Raw genomic sequence first — 24,809 nt, 5'->3', positions numbered from 1 at the left:
TTTAATGGATGATTGATTGGACCCTTAGACAGCTGAATGCGTTTCCTCATCTCATCTCTTGGCTTTGTTTTTACAGCAAGAATTCTGGTGTTGAAGCAAAAATGTTTCTGAAGAAGAATGGATACATTGGACTTAATTGCAGTTCAGAATGCATAGGTGCAAATCCCACTGCATTTCGCATAACCGTGAAACAAACACAAATCAGAAATGTAGGTGTAGAACTAAATATTAGCAAACATACATGAATTAAATAAGTAAGAGCTAATATTGTATTTGGGGATGTGCAGAAGATTGTTCCTTTTCTCTGTATAACATGGTTTCCCAGTTCCAGCTCATAACTCCCTCCTTCTTCTCTGTGACCTATTGTAAATTGCCACTTACCAACCCTCTTATTTTGATGATTCCATGGGGCATCCCTTCTCTGTCAGAGTTTCTGCAGCTGGGAGCCAAGTCCTGACACTTCTCAATTCAGACTCTGGCTCTCAATGGTTGTCTTTTTGGAGATTACTCCAGAATGTACCGTACTATTGTTTTAAAAGTTCCTACCAACACAGCATTGGATCTCATCTCCAGGTCACAGATAGGAGCCTTCTCTATTCCTTATCTTCCTGTTGTATGAATAGTATTAGCGAGGAGTCAGTGAGATCATTAAGCAGGTAGCATGTGAAGAGAGAAGAATGGAAAGGTAAGATGTTAGTGAAGAGGCCCAAAGAACCCAAGATCATCCTTGAAATGCAACTCAGTAGTATCCCTAAAATCCGGTCCTTCTGCAAATCTCAGTAGAAACTTCAGTTTCAGAGATGAGGATCCTTTCATAGCCCTCACTTTAATGGAAGAAGGATCATGATACTCACCTTCCAGGCAAAAGGACAAACGGATCTCTCCAATAAAATTAGACCAGAGGTTAATTTGACCCAATGTATTTTGCAAAATTGACAGATGCCATAGTGTCTGAGTATATTCCATGTTAAACACCATCAGATCATTATATGCAAACATAGGCTTTGTATTAAGATGTTTCCTTTTCCAGCATGTTTTGTATGTTAAAAACTTCCCCAGCAACAGGCAGGAATGGTAGTATTAGAAGAATGATGACAGATTGCTAATTCACGGCTTTACCTCATCAGCATACCCATCATCTTCCAAATATTTGTACAGAGCATTTTGTTCTCTACTTAGGTTATTAAAGGCTAATCTAAATATCACAGGAATACGTAAACTTCCACATGCCAGTCAAATTTATTTAGATTCATTGGAACTAAATGCAGAACTCGCTAACATTTGTGCAGATCTGAAAACATCTTTGTATGGAACTATGCGTTTAAATGCCAAAATCTATTAAACACGTTGCTTGTTAGAAGTAAACTATAAAGAGAGGTTTTATTTTCAGCTACAAAATTGGGGTTAAAATATTTTTTAAAAAGTTTGTTTTGATAAGTTGAATAAATCTGTAGCTTCATGTGTATGAGACCTCTAGTGAATTTTGGGCAAGTTAAAAGTTCATAATATACTTACAAGAGAAGATTTGGAATTTCACATATTTGACATTTCCCTCTTTCCTCCCCACTTTAAAAAGCCAAGAAATGGTTGACACAAGGAATAAATCATCCTGTCACCCACACAGATATTTATTGTTCTTAGCAAAAACTGAAGCCAGTTGGTATTGCAGCATGGTGACAGTCCCACCCACACACTATCTGGCTTATGGATAAAAGGAGGATCTCATTCTGCTGTGCAGTAAATTCAATAACTTACGCTAAGCGCTAAAGATAAAAATGGAAGTTTTATGCATCAACTCATGAAATAAAAGCATTGTGCTTCCTAACATATGTATCTGTCAACTGCATTGCTGCCAGGATTCAGTACATATAGTCATAAGTGCTAACTTTTTTGTTTTTGCCAGTGGGTGCTTTCCACCTTCCAGTTTCACTGTGTGCCAGGAGCTCCTACACCTACTGGCAGCTTGTGGGTGCTTGAATCCTGGAGAACCCACAAAGTTGGAGTCTGTTGCTATATGCGTAGGCACCAAGTATGATCCTGCAGGCACGTCACAGTTTCTGTATGAGCATTATTTTAATGTTCACAAATATTTGAGTTCCTTGGGTTTGCTAATGGCAAGTCTGAATAACATATAAATGTATAAAAGACCACACAGAGGTACAAATCAGATGGGTAATGAGAGCTGTAGATTTATCATGGGTTTAAACGTACATACAGTATATGTGTATAGGATATGTATATGTAAAGTGTTCATGCTTAAAAACTTGCCAGTTGCCTCAGATTCTTAATATTGGGAATACTTTGTTATGAGTGCAAATACTGAGGTAACACTATTTATTTATCTAAGACTGTGACAGTGGTAAATAGCCTTTGCCCACAACATATCAATGTATTTTGGCATGCTTAGATGCCACTGAGCAAGAATACACTCAACTTCATTATTAAAAACTGCCACACTAGGTTAGATCAATGGTATATTTAGCCCAATATCCTGTCTCTGACAATGGCCAATACCAGTGCTTCAGGGGTGTGTACAAAACAGGGCAAATTTGGAGAGCTCCACCTCATCTTCCTCTCTTGGCTTCTGGCAGTCAGACGTTTAGGTTTGTCTCATGGCATCCCTGACCATCTTGCTAATATCCATTGATGGATCTATCCTCCATGAACTTATCTAGTTCTTGTTTGAACCCTGTTATAATTTTGGCTATCATGACATCCTATGGCAATGAGTTCCACAGGTTAATAGTGCATTGTATGGAAAAGTACTTTTTCTTGTTTGTATTATCCTTGCTATCTGTTTATTTCATTGTGTGACCCCTTGTTTTTGTATTGTGGGAATACACATTTTTTCTAGATGATTCATGATTTTATAGACCTCCATCGTATTTTCTTCACCACTATCATGTGATAGCTCTGAGTTGGAACATTGATTCCTAAGCTCCAGGGACTTTAGAGACCTTTCAGTCTGGTTGCAAACTTCAGGGTTGGGGCCATCACTGCCACTTATTATACCCACTGTATCCTCAGTGTTGCAGTCAAGTAGCAGGGAGTAAAATAAGGTAGCAAGGTCCTTGACAGGAATAAAGCTAGGCAGGCATCCTACTAGATCAAAAACCACATCTTGTGTCTGGCAGTCTCTGAATTTATGGTTCTGTCAGCGATCATTTCAGTTTGCGTCTAACTGTGAAGAAGAAAAAATTAAAGGAAACAAATGTAGAATGCTTGCATTCTTCTATTCTCTGATGATTGTTGGTTTGAGCTTGTCTGGCTACATTTCAGCTTAACAGTAAACCAAATTACAGAGCAGTGACTTCAGTTCTGTGCCTTGTATTCTCTGACTGTTCTGAGTGGGCAGGTATTATTAATGTCTTCCATCATGTGCAGTTGCTTTTGGTGATTTCGTGAGGTCAGTGCATATCCTTAACACAAAGTTAACAAGCAATAGATTTGTTTTTGTTGTTTATTGAAAGTTCTTCAGTGCCGAGCAAAATAGGGAAATTATAAAAGAAAAGCCTCTTGGCTGAAGTTCCTTCTCTGGCTGTGTTCATTCTTGCACAGAAGGCAAAACTGCTTGCAATGATATTTTTGGCTCCTTTGCACTGTGTTATGTCACAGCCAATGACAAAACTATGCTTTTTTGTTGTTAAATAATTTTTGTGCTGGCAGCTTCCATATGCAAAGCAACATTTATTTCACTTTACACATTCCTTTTGAATATGTTCTACATAAACATACTAGATGTCACAGTCTGTTTACAGGATTGGGAGAAATCAGCTGTGGTCTGTTCTCACGAAAACAGGTTCTGACTTTCCCTAAATCCATTGTGTAACCAGAATATATGTAACTTCTGCTGATGAGGGTGCCCCAAATCCTTTCCTTGGGAACTTCTGCCCTTGGATACCTGCATGTCATACATTCATTGATACTGAGGGAGTTACACTATAGTTAACTTGGCCCATGTATTTGAGAACAGAATTTGGCCCTTGGTATAATTAGTGTTGTATGCTCCACTTTTCTATAGATGTAGTTGGAAAGCTTCCCAGATCATATAACCTTTCATAAAAAAAATTGGCCAGAAGGTTGATAATGAATTAAAAGTAGTAGCTTATGAGCTGCTTTCTCTTTGTCTTTCTCTGAAGCTTCTCCAAGTGAGTCTTCTGCTTCTCTCCCTCCTCCCCCTGCCAACAAAAAGAAAAGAAAAAGACAACAGAGAAAGCCGGCACTCTTGCTGATAGGAGATGAAACACCTATTTGACAGAAGCATACAATTGTGTGTTTGCTGCCAAAGCACCATGTGCCAGTTGCTTGACTTGGGATAAGTGAGAAGAAGGAATTAGTGAGAGAGCCTGCAGTGCAGATTTCAGAAGTATTTTTGTTCTTCTCACTGCTCTCCCTTTATCTTTTCTTCTTATGTGTCTTTCTCCTTCATGCTATGACAGACTTTGGCATTGGTCCTGAATACAGATGAAGCCAATCAGTTGTCAGCATCTGCTATTGGGTAATAAGTTTTGGGCGCTGGCACAACTTTGTGCTTCATACTGTACAGGTGGATTCAGTTGCCCAATTACACATTTTCTGTTTTGAGAGATCATGGGAATTTTTGCTTGCTTAATTTTCAGTGTCCAGAAATTGTGTGATTGTGTATTCTCCCAGCCTGGTGCAACTCTAAACTGCTTGCTATTGTATTACAAAAGGGCAAACGGGACAAAACAGACACAGATTCTTTGTATGAACGGGCATGCTCTTCTATGAGTTCCTTCAAGCTCTAGCTATTCCATGCTCTGAGCACCTCAGTTAAGGAGCTGCATAATGTCTGTCTCCAAACTTAAAGTCAGACACGAGCTCAAGCCACAAATTATGTTTCTAGTTCCAGATCCAGATTTGGACGTTCAGAGGATGTCTGGTCTGGTTCTTGGTCCCAGCATAGCAACTGCCTCTACAAAGGGTCTGACACCCCTTTACACTATTGCATAGGTACCCTCTATGTTGTGCTGGGTCAGGTTTGTATTGGTGAAAAGAGCATAGATCTGACCCCATCTTTACCCCGTCCCTCTCTATTTGTTTTGGAGAACTTAGCAATGATGGAAGCACTAGATTAGTGCTTCATCATCGCGCCACTCAAGTCTAATTGTATCTGGATCAGGGTGTGTATCTGTTCCTCTCTCCAGACTTCCTTGCAGAGCCTGCCAAAATGGGTACATTTGTACTGGAAAGTAAGGCTGGATCTGAGAGACTGAGAGACCTGTTCTTTTCAAGCTCACGCTTGAGTGTCTATATTGCATTGCTGTGTGAGCATCAAACCCAGCAACAATGTGTTCATGCTGCATTATGCAGTCATGAGTGGCTGGGGGGCGGGCGGGCAGTGGCATGCACAGGAGTGGGGCAAGTAATGTCACAGCCCCCTCAGTAATTAGCAGGAACACAGAACTCCTCTGGCCCTGGGCCTGCGGTGGGAGCTGACAGTTCCTCTGGTCACAGGGGTAGAATGAGCCCCTCTGGCCCTGGGGCCATACTAGGCAGGGAGAGCTTCCCCAGCTGTGAGGTGGGATGTCGGGAGAGCGTGCCTCTCCAAAAGCAGTCAAATTTTATTCCTGGACGCACCCCTGGGGAGTGGCATATCCTAGTCTCCTTAATGCCCTTGCTAGCTGTACTCCTCTAGGGCTTGGTTCAGGGCATATTGTGGGAGAATGTTTCTGTCCATCCCGGAGCACTTGAGCAGAAGTGCTCTTAGCCCACCAAGACATCCAGTGGACCCATTTTTGTGTCTGCGCACTCCCTGCATGTGGAGCCTGTAACCTGGATCCAGTGCTGGTGGAAGAACAGCTTGCCCTTTTGCTGCTGTTTTAAGATGCAGGCAGATCATCTCTGAGATATTGGTAGACATTTCAACATCAGTTTTTGTCCTACAAAGGCACTTCTCGGAGAGGGGTGAAGGGAAGGGGAGCATACAGACAAGACATCCGTGAACAGGCTGATGTTCCTCTGTCCATTGTCATAACTGCAGACATCCCATATGTAGACTGGCCCTTCTGAAGCAGACCCACAAGCATTGACTGGTGGGATCATATTGTCATGTAGACCTGAGCTGACCAGCAGTGGCTCCAGAACCTTCACATGAAGAAATAGCTGTTCTGTGTGGTCAGCTTGCCCCAACCCTACAGCATCAGGACACACACATGAGGGAGTCCAAGCTAGTCCAGAAGTGGGTTGCTGTAGCCATCTGGAAGCTGGCTACCCCAGACCACTATGGGTTCACAGCTAACAAATGTGGTGTTGGCAAGTCAGCTGAGGGGTTTTGTCGGTGAAGGTTTGTGATATATCCAGGACTGGGGTTTATCCAAAGGTAGTGGGCATAAAAAACATCAAATGACTAGCAACCTAAGACTAAATACATCCCCTGCTACCATGTGGTCTCATAATATAGGCACCACAGACTGAATACTATTTGGACTCACAATGCTAAATACGTCCTCTATACCATTTGGGCTGACAATACAGATAGCTCAGAAGAGTCCAGCTTTCCAGCATGACTGATTTCTAGGCAGCACGGTACTAGCAGGGAAAGGAATGTAAGGTTCACAAATAGAATACCCACCAACCCATCATTCTAACAACAAGCATGTATCTAGTAAATATTTCATGCTAACTGCTTGTTTACCTCTCTCTCTCTCATTCTCGGCAACCATTTTGAACCCCACGTGGTGCTGGGAAAGAGAGAGGGGGGTTTGCTAGAGAAATGGCATGGCTTCTGAGCTCAACAGAAGCACATTTCAGCCCATAGCTTGTAACAATACTTCAACTGGACATACCCTGGAAATCCCTCCCATTCGTACTATTAATAACTAAAACTATGGCAGACCAAACATACCAGGCTCCAGCTCCAAAACGATTACTTCTGCTGGTTCAGCTGTGGGCTGTCCGCTCCACCCTTCCTGTAATCCTAAGAGTGGTCCAGTACCAGATGGCAATGGGCTCTTTGCTGTGTGACAGTAAAACTCAGCTGGCCTGACCAGCCTCACACACTGTTGTTAAGATATTTATTTTAAAGGTGTCCTGCAATATATCATTTGAAAAGGAACACCACACTGGTCATTAATGTCACTGTGAAATGTACATAACAATGCTTTAGATGAAATGATGGATACTCTGATATTATGGTTTGAGACAATAAACAGACAAGGGAGGCAAAACAGTTTTTTTTTCCAGACAAAGGGGAAAGGCAAATAACTCTTCCAGCTCAATTGCAAACTGAACCAGCTGTGACCAAGGAGTGAGACAACGGGCTACTTATTTGCACTGGAGATTGTTGGAAGATCATTGCATTGTAAACCACAGGAGTCTGAAAATTAATATATCAGCTCCATCCTGGACATAGACATGCTGAGCCCATAGGAGAGCTTCCAGACTTTGAAAACAAAGATGAACTTTGGGGCTATAAGGAACTGCTGACAGACTTTAGTGTATCCATCTTCTGAGGGAACAAAAGAACCAGCAATTTGATTCTGTGGGGGTTGGATCCTGGCTGGAATAGCCAGTTGTGTGGGAGAATGCTAACAATTTGGCATGAGTAATAAATTGATCTTGCTAGAATTTAGTTTTAGACACTAGTAAGCATGTTGCTTTGCTTTTGTGGGTAACACTTTCATATCTCTTTCATTCTTGCTTGAAATCACTTAAATCTGTGTCCTCTGTTACTAAATTTATTCTTAGTTTTACTACAAGCCCGCTCAGTGCTATTATATCGGAGCAGGTCTGATTCTTTAACAAACAGAACAGGCTTATATGTGCACCATCTGTTTTTGGAGGCAGTGAACTTGGTAACTTCTGTGAGCTTCCAGCAAGAGATAAGACCCTGAAGGGAAGATGGTTTTGGGAAGATTCAGGACCAGAAGAGTTATTGGGCACCACCCTGCAGGGAGTAACCGGGCTGCTGGAAGTCAGAGTGAGATCATTGTGCTGTGAGCAGGCTGCTGTTATCAGGTCTCTGAGCCAATTCTGCACAGTACAGAGGCACCCAGGGCTATAGGGCAGGCACTGACAAAATTCCTTACAAAGCGTTACAATCCCCAAACAGGTCCTCTGAATATGAATCCAGGAGGTGCTGTAGCTGCTTTGGTGGTATAACCTGATTGGGACTGGCGTCAGCACCAGTGTTACTTCGTCCTCTTGATCCAGCGATTGCCATCCCTGAGCAGTGGATTGTCATGCAGCGCTGTGGGTTCTGTGCTTTATGCCATTCCTGGCACCCAATCAAATTCATTGTAGAAAAGGGAGTTCCCTGAGGTGTGGTTGTCATCGCTGGTTTTGCAGTAGTCAGTCTTGAGCTGCTTGACTCACTCCTGGCTTTGAATGGAGGTCTGCTGGATCCCCAGCACCACCAGTCTCTCAGAGATTCTTTTGGGCACCTACTTATTTCTTGTACTCTCGCTGAAGTCAAATATCTTTCTCTCCTCACTCCAGTTTTACCAGAATCCAGTTGTGTTCCTCTGGCCATTTAGTAGTGCAGCTGATGTAAACCTTCTTCTTAATGCTGGCCATAGCTATGGTTACACTACAAAGCTTACAGCAGCACAGCTGCACTAATGGAGCTGGCCACTGTAGCGCTGCTAGTGCAGATGCTCTCAGCCAACCAGAGATGCTCTCCCGCCGATATAGGGGTGTCCACACTGTTGCTTAGATTGGTGTAGCTTATGTCTCTTGGGGGGGAGTGACTTATTCACACCCTCAGGCAACATAACTTATACTGACATAAACTGTAGTGTGGACATAGCCTGTGTTTCCAATTGAGGAGTCCCTATGGAAATGAAGGGTTAAATGATGCACAGCTGTATATGGTTGCTTCTGGTTCCTGTGAATCAAGTGGAAAGACTGGAGATGGAAAGACTGGGACGCACGAGCCTATGGGATTGTGGGATAGCATTGATCAACAAAAGTTCAGCAAATGCAATTAATGGGAGTATGCATATACATATGTGTGTGTATTTATATACACACACACACTCCCTGGTAATATCCTACAAAGATGCACAGAGGAAGGAGGTTTCATGATGTCTCCCATCCCCGTTCTTTTGGTCCTGCAAATACATCTATAACATATGCACTGTTGTCACTTGGAAATAGTAAAGTTATGGGACTGCATGGTTTAGGAGAGTAGTAATTTGGACCCAGGGCCATTGACCTCTAAATCCCTTGTTGAATACAGCCCAGCTTGGCAGAGACTGAGTCATTTCTAAGTATTTGCTGTGTAGTTGCTGATGTGAAATAAGGTCTTATTTGAATTTTTGGTGGCTAAGTGTCTGTATCACGCCAAAACCAAAACTCCTGAAAATTGCAGTAGCTGGCACCTTTGTTGGCAATATCAACAAAACCTAAAGATTGAGTGGGCATGGAAACTCAAACCGTGAGACTGTGTCTCCAGATTGAAAATGATTTGTAAGGTTGACTAGCCTGCACTGCCTGTGACCCAGATTGAAAATGATTTGTAAGGTGGACTAGCCTGCACTGCCTGTGACCCAAAAGAAATCTAGAAGTGAAAGCCTCTGTATGTCATTACCCAGACTTCTGGACCATTTAGATCCTGAATGTTTTTGATATTTCTTTTTCAGAACAGTTTGGCCATTTGCTTCCTCTTCAGTCCTTTATCTATAATGTTCTAGTGGCAGTTCAATGAGCTATCATGCAGGGGCGTCTTCATTCAGATCCTGAACTCTCTGGTACAGGGATTGGAAGCACTGTGAAGACACCGTATTTAGCTTTTTGGAAAGGACATGAGTGCTTTTTGTTTCTCTCTGACCCCCTCTGGCACTAGCTACTGTAGTGACATTCTTTATCTCAAGAGAGAGAGAGAGCTCCGTCACATGAGTTGGTGCCATGATATTGGGGAATGATGTGATCAGGAAAAAGTTGTGGGAGTGCACAATTGGAAGTGGTAGAATAAAGAATGGCCCAACTCCTGTTTAGAGTTCTTTAACAAAATGATTGATAGTTTCTAAGGAGCATTAGAGAAGAAAACAGGAAAATAGCTAATTCTTAGGTGCTAGCACTCTCCATGCTGATCACTGTCAGCAGACAGGATATTGGGCTAGATGGACTTTAGGTCTGACCAGGTACGGACATTCTTATGTTCAAAACCAATCCATGAAAATCCGTTGGTTTTCTTACGTTCTTATGTTCTTAATTTCTAACAGGCATAAAGAAAATTATTTGATGAAGATACCACAGTATTTTCTATTCTACAGGGCCAGACCACAATGTTTTGAGGTAGGGAGCTTAAATGATGCCCCCATGCCCCCTCGCTTGGGCCAAAACTTTGAAAGGTCTCAATTCTGCATTCTTCCTGTTCTACTACTCTCCTGGTACTGCTCTGCTACCTACCCCAGTAAAGGAGAACTAACAGCTTTAAATGCCTTGTTCAAAAATTTTAAGTAACACTTACATTTGCTGTTCAGGCATTTGAAAGTTAACTTTTCTTGTCTGCATAGTAAACACTGGCATTTTTATCTGTTTGAATAATCAAAGTGGTGTTTGTCGCGTGCGGCTTCTGGTTGCAGAAGATGTTGAAACTTGCTTCTGAAGTCCAACAGACTGCCAGCTCATGTTCTATGAGAATGGTTGCGAAGAGCTAGACCAGCCGTCTCCTGTGTCATGAATGGAGCGTAGGATAGTGTTTTTATGTAACTTCAGCATTGGAGAAGCTGCGTTCTCCACTGGCAACTGTTACAGGAAGTTTGTAGAAGATGCACCGAGCAACAAAAGCAATTTGGAAAGAGGGCGGTCATCTTATTGTGCACAATATCCAGAGCAGTCTTTGAAGTTATCCCTGCTGAAACTGTATCTTGAAAAAGCTTTCAGTTCAATCACCTAAATCACTTGCTCCAATTTATTGTGCATGTCATCTGTGTGTCACACGGTCTTATGCCCATGCATTGACTTCATGTAGGTCTTCTCGGTATATGAAGGGGTTTATGGAATATCATACACATCCCAACTATACTGCTTGAGCGCATGAAAACATTCTTCAAACTGACACGTATTGCACAATCTAGCACCTTCTGTAAAGGAATGCAACTTTCAATTGTTGTTTGGGCGTCTCTTAGGGATTATCCTGTGCCTTGTAATGAAAATGTCGTTTCTTCAGTGATTCTTGTATTCTTGAATGGGTCGGAAAATAGCTTCAGTAATGAATTCCTCTGCCAACTTCTGTGCACTCTTCAGAATGTTTTGAAAAGCCCTCATCTGACCAGTAAGACCGTAGGTATGACTTTGCTTTGTCCAGTTGTCCCATTGCTCCAGATAGATCAAGGTCAACACCTTGGAGTCTCTTGCTTACAACATTTATTTCAAATAGTATGTCATGCCACAACACTAATCCACACAGAAATTTGAAGTTATGTATGTTTCTGGTGAGTCCATTTCCCTCCACCACAGTTCTCCCATGAACAGTTCATTTCATAGCATTATCCTCCATAATGGCAACTATGACATCATCTATCTTTCAAATTTGGTGTTTGATAGGCTTTATCGCCTTCACTCAACTTTCCCATTGTGTGGCAGTCAGTGGTTTCAGTGTCAGAGAGGATGTTCCCAGATGTTGCTTCAAAATTTGCCATCGATGAGTTGATGCAGAGAAAAATACGTAGATGCTTTGAATTACATTAAAAAATTCAGCAGACCTCGCTAAAAGCTGGTGCTTCATCACTAACTACCAAGTTAAATGAATGAGAATTGCATGGGACAAAAAAAGCTTGAGGGTTTAACTCTCGGATCCGTCTCTGCACTCCTCTGTTCTTTCCTCTCGTGTTGGCACCATTATCGTAGCCCTGACCTCTCATGTCAGCTATTGCAATTCCTGTATCTTCCAGCTTTTTAAGAAGCACACTTGTCATACCAGCTTCTGTAGTGTCATCAATGTCAATAAATTCTAGAAAATGCTCTCTGACAGTCACCATTGCAGGGGCATTTTCACTAGATTCTGTTGTTATAAAACACATCATTAAAGTCATTTGTTCCGTATGGCTGATGTCAGGTGTGCAGTCCAGAATAACAGAGTAATATCTTGCTGACTTCAGATCTGCCATAATCTTCTGTTTGACTTTCGTTGCCGGTAACTGTATGATCTCCTTTTGAACTGTTTTCCTAAAGTAGCGGTGTGTGTACATTTCTTGGGTGGTGACTCTTCTTAGATGCTCCTGGAATAAGCATCAAACTCAGCCATCAGCACCACAATTTTAAGGAAGTTTCCATTGTTTGGCACATACAGCTGATCTGAAATGCCACGCAGTGCTAGGTTTTGGGTAACAAGCATTCTCACAATGGCAATGAACCTTTTCAGAACATTTTGCCAGTAAAGAGACTCTGATGCAATCTTCTCTTGATGCTGATCATCTATGGTGGCTTTTAACCTTAGTCTCATTTCAAGCTTTTTCCACCTATGGAATGTTCTTCGATGATTTGCTGCCTTCTCATGGCATGCCAGATTTCTAGCCAGATTTTTCCAGTCCTTTGTTCGTATAGAACCCAATGTGGCTGAAATATTAGACTGGAAGAGTTTGCAGCAAAAACAACATGCAGCATTCTGAGTTTTTGAGTGCATAAGCGATGGCCTCTCCACTTTGTCACCATTGGGGATTTCACGCCAGTAATGTGTTGGATGGAAACTTTGATTTTCATTGTCTTTGGGGAACGTGAAATTTTTTCGCTTGCTGTGGCCCATGCACTACAAGGAAGTCCCTCAGGCTACTGCTCAAGTGGGCCGACTATCCTGAATCATCTAGACTTAAGGAACTAAATTCAGCAGCAGCTCTTTCTTGCACCTCCACCACACTCTTCTCTGATCTACACTTTGCTTTAGGAATGTGCATGGTTACATCCATTTGAGATGGAGATATGATGCTGCAGTAGCTGCCAGGTCACCTGCACTCTGACTAACTGGAAGATCAGGCATCTCCTCACCACTCACATCCTCACTGGGGCTGGAAGGCTCAGTGTGAACATTTGTGTCTTTGAATCTCAGGAGAGCTCCTTTCTGCTTAGATAGGAAAGCTTCCTTTGCTTGCTTTCTTTTTCTGAATGCTTCCCCAGAGGGGCGTTTTCTTCTTTCACTCATGACTGCTGTTCTGTGCCAGCTATAGTGGCTCTCAACACTCAGTTGAAGGGGACAAATAAACAGGCTGGTTGCAGGGCCTGACTGAGGGAAGATATCAGCATCTTAAGGGCCTAACTGGCTCCTATTACTTCAGTTAACTGCCTGTTCTCCTCAAGTGGGTTCAGGGAAACAGTAGGAAACAGGAAGCTCCCTGAGAAGCTGGTGTTAATCAGTCCAGGCTCCTGGGTGTGCTAGAGAGGTACATAAGAGGCTCCTCCTCTCTCTCCCTGCAGCTCCTGCTGCTTTCTGTTATTCCTTCTCACTTTTTCTCCTGCTTGCCTGTTATGTCTCTTGTGCCCTCCTTCCTCCAGCACAGCACTCCACCATCTCTATGCATCTAGAGCAGAGAGAATACATATGCACAGCAGCAGGCACAATTTTCTATACTCTGGGTCTTAGTGGCACCCACCCCACCTGCCAGTCTGGCACCTGAGGCGGCCGGCTCAGTTTGCCTCATGGTAAGGCCAGCCCTGCTATTCTAAGTAGAGGGGAAATACACTGTGTGGTAAATGCTGATTTTTAATGGCATCAACTGTGGCTCTCTGAAACATGGAATGAGACTTTCCACATTTTAAACTGAATACCCAAAGATGCTGTGAGGTTTAATTAAAGTTTGAAGTGTGTTGGATGAAAGGTGCAATTTAAATAGAAAGAGCACTGTAACTGAGGACACAAGGGATTGCAAATGTAGTGCCCAGAAAATGAAAGGGAACCATTCTGTATAGCTTATTAATTGGGAAAGGATGGGATTAGTCAAGAAAATGAGCCTAGTAAACAGAGAGTAGCTTTCAATTCATATATCCCTCGTAAGTAAATGAAAGGAAGCAAGGTGGTTTTTTTGCATTTCCCATCCCCTTTAATTGATTCATAAATCAATTAATTACTGTCAAGAGACCTGAGGGCAGCAAGAAATTGGGTCCAAATTAAAAAGAAAAGGAGGCAATTTGTTTTAAGATTGAAAGTTGAATGTTCAATCGAAGTTTAATCAGAAGTGACCCATTGTTTGAAAAGTGGAACATCAATGTCTTTCTAATTTTACAGAATGCTTCATTAAATGAGCACTGGGAAGATAAGGATAACTGATAATTTTGAAAGGAAGCTGAGGGGAAAAGGATGCTCTCTGGAGCTGAGTTCAAAATAAAGGTGTTTTTTGCCTGTCAGTTTTTCCTTTCAAGAAGACAGATTCAAAGAGGAGCAAAAGGCATTACACTGGGACTTTGGGGATTACATGCAGTACTTTTATATATGTTATGAAAATTATATTATGAGAACTCTAAACCACTGTCAGAGCAACAAAAGGTGAGGATGCAAGCACAGGGGTGGAATATGTAATGGCAACATTGTTCCGGAGGGAATCAGACTATCAGTGGGAGTCAGAGCTAGTATCTATGGGGATAGAACCTGTTTCTCCTGGGGTGCCTTGGTGAGTATCCACTGTACAGATCTGGAAGACCAAAATCTCTCTTACCTGAGCAGCAGATGCAGAGGAAGTTCTGTGAGGAGGTCCTCCAGGAGGTGCTGTCACTTCCTAGAGGAGGAGGGTAATCTGGCTCCTAGTCACTCCTCCACACATTTTGAAAGTGGCAACTAGTGGTTTAGCTGCCAGTCCCCATTAAAGACCGTATTTACTTGACTTTAATTAGAGTTATTTGATATAACTTTCTCCTTTGGCTATTGAGCTATGGTAGTTCAGGAAGCTACCAGATTATGGTGTAGGGATGATCTATGAGAATTGTGTGACTAGCAAAAGGAAGAAGGGACTTAAAGAAAGATCCTAGTGGTGGCAGGGGTGATGAGGGTTGAGTATTAAAACCAAACAGATTCAAACTTTGACATACATAGGTTTGAACTAGTTCTGATGATGTCCCCTGCCCCCGCATCATGAATAAGTTCTGTATCTGAATAATAATGAACGTGCTGTGTTGCCATCTCTGCCCTCACATCACTTATTTTAACTTTTCACCTTAGAAATATTGCAAAAGCTAGCTGTTCTGCTTGCAGTGCTGTGACATATGTCAATGATTTTTTTTTGAAGCCTTTACATCAATGATAAAGTCATATGGTGTTCTGCATCAGCTGTAATGTGACAGAAAATTATGTTTGTGTAATTCCATTTGAAAGAAGAAGAGCTTTGATTGACGGCTGCTGATCAAAGTTCTCGCCGCATCAAACAGGATTGTGCACCGATTCTCTTTCCTTGTTGGCTGATGATGATGATCACCATATGCCAGGTGCCATTTTGTACACATTCAGAGTACTTCTGGTGTGTATTGTGCAGCACCTTTTGCTTAAAGTTCTAGCAATGCAGAATAACCAGTGGGAGGGATTAACAAGTCAACAGTACAGTAATTAAAATAGTTTAGAATGTAGTACTGGGATGCGGCACACAGATCTTTTATTTATGACATACATTGATTCTTTATATATAAAAACTGTGGTGGGTTAAAAGGACATTTCTGCTCAAAACGGATTTTAGGATAAAAGCTTTGGACAAGATTTTTTAAAACTAGGAGCCTAAAATTGGCTATCTGTCTGCATCTAGACAAGTGACCTGATTTTCAAAACTGTTGGCTACAAAGAAGCTCCAGTTAACTTCAGTGAGTGCTATTGAGTGATCGGCACTTCAGGAAATCTAGCCACTTATGTAGGTGTTTTAGGAGCCAAAATCTAGGATTCTGTTTTTGATGATCTTGGTCTATTTGATAATAGATATTTGCAGATTCTTTCAGAGGCTGCTTTGTTTTATACACAAAGAAGGTATCTTCTCTTTCAGAGTATTCTTCACACTTCTGCAGTGGTGCAGAGTAAAATGTGGATTTTCTGAAGTATAAATGGTGAACTGAGCAATTCACAAATTGATGTTTACAGAAATGTAAGGCAAGAATGAGATTAAGAAATAAACCTGTGATTCACGGGGTTAGCTCTTTGCCTGCAGAAGTTGGAAGGAATATTCCTCCTACATCTATCTTAAGCCTAATTGATACATTCATTGGGATAATGGGCATTGTGTCTTCCTGGGAACAGATATTCAGATGATTTCAAGTACAGGTAACAACTGGAACATGTTTATGAATGTATAAGTCTCACTGCCTAGCTTATGGTAGTCTGGAAGGAAGTCCCTGCACACAGGAAAGGGGGACACATAGGAAGTTCATACGGAGGTCAGTGTCTAAAAGAGACAGACATCCCAAATAGCATACACAAATATAACTTCACTACAGAGGGATATATGCGTGTGTATGCTACATATAATGCATCAAGTCTCAAGAGTAGAGGTAGAGTACAGGACTAGGTGGACCAATTATCATATCTGGTATGGCAAATCTAATGTTGTAATTGTTTCCTTCGGTTACTTTTAATAAGGTACATAAGAATAAGGAAAGAATAATGTAATTGTTTCTAAGTTATTTATTGATTGAGTGCAGTTGTGTGGATCATGATTAAGTGCATTAGTGCTGCTGCGTTAGACAGACTTCCCGCCATAACTGAAGTGGTCTTGCTCTGTGAGCCAATTCCTGTATAAACATTTAAAATAAAGATGAACAGGTTTTATGAATCAGTCTTGATGTCTGTATTGTATCTTTATAATAAATGACTTCATGTGTATTCTTGTCTGAGATCTTTCAAAAAATATGATATTCCTCTGAGGGGAAGAATAACATCAAACAATGTATTACATCATTTATTATTCCGATACTTCTATGACAAATTATACAATGTCCAAATCTTTGTGTTCACTCATACATCTGTGTGCTAATTCCATCATATTATTTTTAAGGAAGTTTTTGGGACTAGTGGGAAACCATCAGAAAAAGTCACCCCAGGATGAAAGGGGAACATTGACTGATACATTTTATATATCTGTGTATCGATATATCTGTTGTTCCTCCAAACTTGAAAGTGTTATAGAATTACAAATGATGGGACAAATTTGACCTGCCCACCCTCTGCTCTCATTGACTTTCCATATCTCAATATGTATATTACAGAGATACCACTGTACCCACCAGTGGATGCATAATTCACACATCTTGTATGGGCTGTTAGTTTTTTAACTTGGAAGGATGAGACTTCATTGGAATTAAGACCAGCTAAAGCTTTTGCCAAAATAGCATTTCTGCTTCCCCTTCACAAAACCTGCAACCCATTGTACGAAAGAGCCAGGCTCAGGCATAGGTATAAATTGTGCATGAGCTAAAACAAAGCCTCTAGTTTCTCTCCCTCCAGCTCACTTCCTGAGAATGTTCCTAGGTATCAGAAACAAGTGGAAAAGGTTGGAGGATGCAGGCGTTACACATGAGTCCAGTTAAAGTTCAGAGCAGTGTTAACATTGCTTTTAACCAAAGCTTTGTTTCACCACTTCACAGCTTGCAATCTCTAATTGGAAATAATGTTCTGGCTACATGATTAAACATGGTTGCCAGATTTACGGTTCCCAAAGGCACAACTTTAATATATGTGCATACTAGGTAGGAGTCTTTTCTGGCAGATATGGGCAGAGGCTATTGAACATCAATAAACGTCTGGATGGAGAAACCTCAAAGATGTGAGTCTGACAGGCATAGGTATCCATCGGTTCATCATCCAGTAGAAAGAAAATGCCTCTAAGAATGTTCTGTAATATCTGTCAGTATTGCCCACTGGTCTGTCATAGAGTAATCAGCTGGGAAAGAAAAGCCAGAAGAGATAAGACAGTCAACTCAAATTCAGGATTTCTTCAGCCATATCATAGTCTGCACTCAATCCTCCTTGCAATTTAGTCCCAAAAGAATTTAGACATGCACCAGTTAATTTTATAGCCATGTAAACACAGTACTGCAGAATGATTTAGGCATTTCTGATCTGAGGGTGCAAATTCAGCTTACTTGATGGTAATATTATTTGTACTCTGAGGACCCAGTGAGGATTGGGGCCACATTTTACTAGGTGCCATACAAAACCCTGTGAAGACACAGTTCCTGCCCCGAGATGCCATTATTTGCACCTTAAATATAAATTAATTTCACTAATAATACGTTCTCTTCTTAGCCCCTTGATGAGTGGCGGTTAATATCTGAGCGCTGTGTCCTCTTCACAGAGAAAGATGAGCGGCCTCTGAAAGAAGACGGACAGACATCTGCTCTGAGATTGCCCTGCCTTAATTGGAAACTGGATTCTAGGAATTGTGGGAGGGTTTTCAGATAAAGGGTTATAGGATAACAGTCATTCTGCAGAGAATTCATAAGAAACTCTTCAAATTATACAGAGTCCAATGAGGTGGTACAAGTAATAAGATTAACAGCTCTGTTCCTTTCTTTCCCTGCACACACTGCTGACTGTAAACATAGAACAGTGGTGCAGATTTCTTTTCCTAACTATTTCATGCACTTATTTCTCATGCTTGGTTTTAGAAAGTTTTTCTGGGTGTTAGTGTTTATGCATTGAACTCTCTTAATCCAGATCCCCAGCCAGTTTAGAATCAGGTTTGGCTTCATAATATTCTAAATCCAACCAGATCCTGATCAGTTTTTGTAAAAAAATGAAAATAAAAATGAAAATAAATAAATCAAATTTCTCTTCAGAGAGTAAGTTTAGTATGGTGTTTAGATTCAATGTGGAGTACATTACAGTATGGACAATTCTTGGTTGTGACAACAAAGGGGCTGTGATGGGGGGTATACCTGGCAGTTCTCCCTTGCCAGAGGCTGCATTGCCTTCATGCACCCTGCCTTAGTGCATCCCACCCTAAGAAGGTATCCTGCTGCAAGGGAAGAAGAGCATGTTTACCTCTCCAGGGGTGGCTTAGAGGGGCCTGCCATGATGAGCTGCCGGCAGAACCAGCAAGGGTTGGTCCTTTGGCACCTAGATGGGGCAAGAGCAGGTAGAGGCCAATCAAGGCCCAACAGGCCAGATAAAAAGAGATGGCTGTTTCTGCTAGGGGGACACATTTGGGTAAATCCAGGAGAGGGAGAGAGGAAAGGAAGGATCGATCTCCCTGCTCTAAGCCAAGTAACCTGGCCAGTCAGGACCGCAACCTTGATTAGTATTTGCTGTGGATCTCTGTGAATGAATATTTGTTTATATTAAGGAGTTTAACATGTATGTGGCTATCTTGAGTTCAGCATTAATTTGTTTTCTGTAAGTCTGAGGCAAATCCACTCCATAAGGTGCTGGGCTTGTGTGAGCCTTTGACAGGGCCAATCTGACCTCCTCCTTGCTTATTGTACAAAAAGAAGTGCACATCACATAAAAATTAATGACCTGTGTGTGTATATGGAATTACTCTTACACAGGATCTCTTTCTTTCCCCCTTATTATCATATGTGTATATCTTCTGAACACTAAACATACTTGATCACCTCAAATATCAAATTGCTAGCTAGCTTAAAATGAAATCAGTGTGGATCTTCTGCTTCTAGATAGAAGACTCAACTGTATTGGGAAATATAATTATGAAGACAACCATCCTTCCAAAAACAGTTATAAAACTAGGCTCTTGGTGTCTGTTTCAGCAGCTTGGAATGAGTCGTTTAGATCAGTAAGATGAACTCTAATCATCAGCACAAACTTTAAAACAATGTGCAGTCCTTTGAATCTTGAAACAAAATCCAATGAGCATCTGACGAAAGAAATCATTTGGAGTCCTAAGAGGTTTCTCTTCCCTTTTCCACAGAGTCCAAGCTTTCTCTTTGAAGCTCTCTTTCCTGCACATAACACAGTAACTGAAGAGCTGGATCCCTTGTTCAACCTGCATGAGACCATTGCTAAGGTAAGGGAAATTGAGACGCCTTACCTGAGTCACAAATGCTTTATTTCATGTTGACAAATTGTGCCTGTTAGTCAGACAAGCTGTTTTCAAAGACGAAATGTCTCCTTCCTAGGGGTCTGTTTATTTCATAGCTAAAAGTAACATGACTATCAGTCAAATTAGTATTGTTATGTGCCCAAATGGGGATACTGATGAGATTGCATGAGCCAAGAAAACTTGTAAACCTATATAAGCTGTATTTTATGTAACTTTCTGTCTCGTGGTCAGTGACACGTTGCACAGTTGAATTGGTACCATTGATGCAGTAGATTGACTCCAGATGGATGGCAGAGTGTTGCACTTCCATCAATATCCTTTTTGTGGGAAATTTACTACAAGTGAATGGCTAAGTTATGGGCCTGGACACCACAGGAATTCTTCCTGGATCCTTCTGAAGGATGGCACTGAATCAGTGCACCTTCCAGGTAAGGTGGCCAACTCACTTTCTGAGCTACACTGGCTGGCATCAGCCTCCCCAGTAGAGAAGAGGTTGTTGGAGTTTGTATGACTTTTTGGTTTTGGACAGCCCCTCGCTTGGGTTCTGCCAGTGGAAGAGATATAGTATGATTGTATTGCCTGCTAGCTTCTGATGAATGACCAATCTGACAAGACAAAGGTCAAATGCTTATCTAAAACATCTGAATGTTTTCTGGCTCTTCTCTCAGCCTTCTAATATGACCTGAGCATCCCTTCAAACAACCTGCTAGTATATCCTAGCAACCTCTCCCTGGTCCTCCATGATGCCCTCATTTCCTCTTTCCTCCTCACATCCTTCCTGTGGTGGAGTGTCTACCCCATACAAAACCTGAACAGGTGAAATAGGCCAATTAACCTTACATGCTGCATCTGCAGGAGAGCCAAGGACTGATAAGGCCTAATGACTGATGAAGCCTAGCTGGGGGAGCAGCTGGAATAGGCTTATAAAGAGAGAAAGTTGGTGTTAGGAAAAGGGCCGTAGGGAGGAGCTGGGCCTTGGGTACCTCCACTGGAGCCTGGAATAGTAGTCAGGCCTAAATTCCTCAGAAAAAGTGTCAGTCTTGAATGGGAAGAATGCCTGGAATGGCACCCAGACAGCTAATCAGGTGAGACGTTTTTACCCTTGAAGGGGAAAACTGTATAATGACCTGGCTAGAGGGCCATGCCATTAAGAGGAAGCACTGCAACTATGAGAGAGCTAATCCCCAGCTGCAGCCACTAGTAGACCCCACCCCTCCCCAGCTGTGAATAAACCCTGCTACATCTCCAATAAGCCCTGGCTCTAACAAGATGTAAGACTACAAACAAATTGAACTTAATGCAATCAGATGCTTTTTCTTAAGTTATATGAGTGTAAGAATAGGATGTCTTATAAGCTACAAATACATGGGCCTTGTGAACTGAATTCTTTGCACATTTGGAGTTATTTCATTTCAAAAAGCAGCTGCTGTGGATACACTTCTAACAAAAAAATCCTGAGGATTATCAGGGTGCAGATTTTAGCATGCAGGCACTGTAGCTTCACTGACATGACAGATAATAACTCCTCTGGATTTAAAAAAAAAATAGACATGGTCTTTTGAACCTCAGGCTGCAAGAGGCTGGGTGCACAGAAGATTAAGGAGCAGTAATGATGGGGGAGTCTCCTCTGGTCCTTCCTGGCAGAAAACATGGTTGTTATGACATGGGTCCTTCATGCCAAAGCAACTTAAAAGGAGATCATAAGAACCCCATCCTTGAACCTGGAAGCTGGAGGAGGTGTGAATCATTTAATGAATCATAGTTTCATGATGAACCATGACCATGATGAATGATCTGCCTTTGAATAGTCCCTCAATACATGTTGATTAGTCTAGAAAAAACATGCTTTAATAAAGTAATGAGAGAGTTGCCTCTTAATATTTTGGAATATCACATATAATTTTATAGCAGTTTCACAAGTTCTCATTGCAAGTTTCTTGGGATAAAACTGTGTAGAATTCAATACAGTAACTCCTAACTTAATGTTGTAGTTATGTTCCTGAAAAATGTGACTTTATGCGAAACCCCGTTAAGCGAATGCAATTTCCCCATAAGAATTAATGTAAATGGGAGGGGTTACGTTCCAGGGAAATTTTTTCACCAGACAGAAGATATTATATACATATACAGTATAACTTTTAAACAATTTTAAACAAACAGTTTCATATTGTACACAGCAATTAATGATTGTGAAGCTTGGTTGAGGTGATGAAGAGGGAGGATGAAATATTTCCCAGGGAATGCCTTGCTGCTAAATGATGAACTAGCACTCGGCTAAGCCCTCAGGGGTTAATATGTTGTTAATGTAGCCCACACTCTACAAGGCAGCATGGACTGAGGCAGGAGGGAGGAAACACAATAGATGCAGGGCAGTAGCTGCAAACACTTCTCTGCAAAAACTGAACGTGATGATGAGACCCACGCTGTCCAGCTGGAGCGCACCACTCCCTCCTCCTGAAAGCACATGCACGGCTGCATAGGTGCTGACTTTCCAAAGTGCTGGGGGGAGCGGGGTGCATGCATGAGTGAGAGAGAGATGTGCATTGCCCCTTTAAGTACAATGACCCCACTTCAAGTATGTTGTCCTTTTAAGCAGATCAGACAGGAAGCAACAGCTTCCAGCAAACTCCCTCTTTTCTGTCCCTGAGCCCTGTCCCCCTCCTCCTCTTTGTGGAGAGTGGGTACGGAGCAGTAGAGGAGGCAGGGGGAAATCCTGATATCAGCACCCCTCTCCCCAGTCCCACTGCAAGCAGAAAGCTCCCGGGGCAGCTCCAAGGCAGAGGGCAGAGCAGGAGTGGCATGGCAGTGGGGAGAGGGACAGCTGAACTGATGCTGGGCAGCTGCCAAGTCACATACCTTGCAGGGGATTTAGGGGAGCTGATGATGGGAGGGGCTGCCGGCCCTCCATAGTCCTAATCCCCACAAGGAGGGGCTGCTTTTCCAGAGAATTTTGCAAGCCATGGACAAAGCAGGCAGCTGCCAAACAACGTTATAAGGGAGCATTGTGCAACTTTGAACAAGCTTGTTCCCTAGTAGATTAGCAATGGAACAACGTTAACCGGAACAGCGTTAAGTGAGGAGTTACTGTATGCTACAGCTTTATTTTCTCAGTGTGTTTCTTGCTATATCCCAAAATACTTTTATGGAGATAAATATAACATAGAGTCATGGGGCCAGATCCTCAGCTTGTGTAAATTGGTGTAGCTCCGTTGATGTCAATGGAGCTAAATCAGATTATGCCATCTGAGGATATGGTCCATGAAATTAAAATTTTCTCTCTCTTTCTCACATCCTGTATGGTGGAGAGATTTAACAAGGCTGTACTGGATAGCAAGAGCTGTCAGCCATAAATAGATGAACATTTAGAAGGCCAGTGATGCACAGCCTAGGCTCCTTCTGATCTGAGTATCTCTAACAGCCTCAGGTGTGATCTGAAGACCATTGAAGTCAGTGGATTCTCATTCAGTGGACTTTGGATCTGTCACCAATAACCTACTAATTACAGCCTGTTATGGCTGCTTGTTGTAACAATTCAGCTCCTTTAACTTATCTTTGTAAGTCATGCTATTAATTATAAATCCTGAATTGTTCATTGTATTCTAGTGTCTGAACCTGAGGTATCATGTCATTTCTATTTTTCCTTGGCAGCCTTGTTTTCTGTCAACCTTACATTTGATACTGATGGCTGCATGTCCATACCAAAGAGTTTCAGGATATGTAATCAGGGTTCTTTTTGTTAGAAACTATTTCACTGGTCTTTTTACCTGCCCCTGATTTCCATGCTATGGGTTACAACGTGACAGATCATTTTCTACATTATTAGTGGTACCTGCTTTTAATTCTTTCAAAGTACAGGTATGTACTTGGAGAAATTTAGGTAAAGGGGTAACGTATAAAAGAAAGAGGCTGAAATTATTCTGGCCATATGTGGTAGCATAAATGTACTGCAAAACATTTTGGCTCAACTGCCATTTTACTGTGTACGTTCAGTGATGTCCATGCTTAGAATGTACAATATGGATATGGGCATGTTTTTATATACAATATATGTATAGTGAAATAGCAAGAATACAGTATACGGTTCTATCAGAAGTCTGACTGTCAGGAGTTGGACTGCAGAGGAGATGATACAGAGCAGATACTACAGTGTAGATTGCCTTCCAAGAACTTAATATTTTATTTATTCATGTGAACCCACTCTCAAATGCAAAAATTAATATCAGATAGTCAAAGTTCTATAAGAAAAGATCCAAGTCCTAAAAGTCTTGCAGAGCAGCAGTGTAAAAGATGATGAATGCTTGCAGTTTGCTGTAGCACTAACAGACTGTATAACTTTGAAAGTCTGAGTGTTGCAGTGCTGACAGCTCCTGTGATTTTATAGCATGTCTCACTTTATTTGTTGTTTTTTCTTAAGGCTCCAACTCCTGGATTTGTGAGAATCTCAGCTTTCATTAGCCCTCCTGGTTGCAGAGAAAAGCTGGAAAACATGACCTGAGCACAGCTGTCTCTAAAATCCAGAGGGCAAAGAGAGCTTAAAATTTATTGGCTTAAAAATCATAATTTTTTTTAATAGTCTTGTGATTTTTTTGAGGGTCTGATTCATGATTTTTAAATGCTGGGGGCTGGGAATACTGTTGACTTCAGAGTCATTCATCATCTTTTCTCATGTTCCTTTGCACGAGAACATCACTAGTCAGTGGGACGGTTAAAGAGATCAGGGTAGAGTACAGTCAGCTTGTATTCTGAGGACACCACTCACCTGAGTGTACTCCGATGTGGGTATGTCTGCACAGTATCTTGAAGGTATAATTTCCAGCTTGAGGAGACATACCTGTTCTACCTCTCATCAAGCTAGTGTGCTAAAAATAGAATTGCAGCTAT

General features: G+C 41.7%; 1 protein-coding gene across 2 annotated transcripts in view; it reads left to right on the top strand.

The window, feature by feature from the left end:
- The window catches only part of NAALADL2 (N-acetylated alpha-linked acidic dipeptidase like 2), a 912,012-nt gene that overhangs the window by 759,707 nt on the left and 127,496 nt on the right, over positions 1 to 24,809 (top strand). For both annotated transcript variants that reach the window (XM_075068381.1, XM_075068380.1), the window contains one exon: positions 19,797 to 19,892. In XM_075068381.1, coding sequence (XP_074924482.1) covers positions 19,797 to 19,892 — 96 coding nt within the window. The remainder of the gene's footprint in view (positions 1 to 19,796; positions 19,893 to 24,809) is intronic.

The sequence above is a fragment of the Chelonoidis abingdonii genome, chromosome 8 (assembly GCF_003597395.2).
Source record: "Chelonoidis abingdonii isolate Lonesome George chromosome 8, CheloAbing_2.0, whole genome shotgun sequence".
In the NCBI taxonomy this organism is placed as follows: Eukaryota; Metazoa; Chordata; order Testudines; family Testudinidae; genus Chelonoidis; species Chelonoidis abingdonii.
The sequence above is the reverse complement of the archived record's forward strand: the minus strand, read 5'-3'. Positions and strand labels throughout refer to the sequence as shown.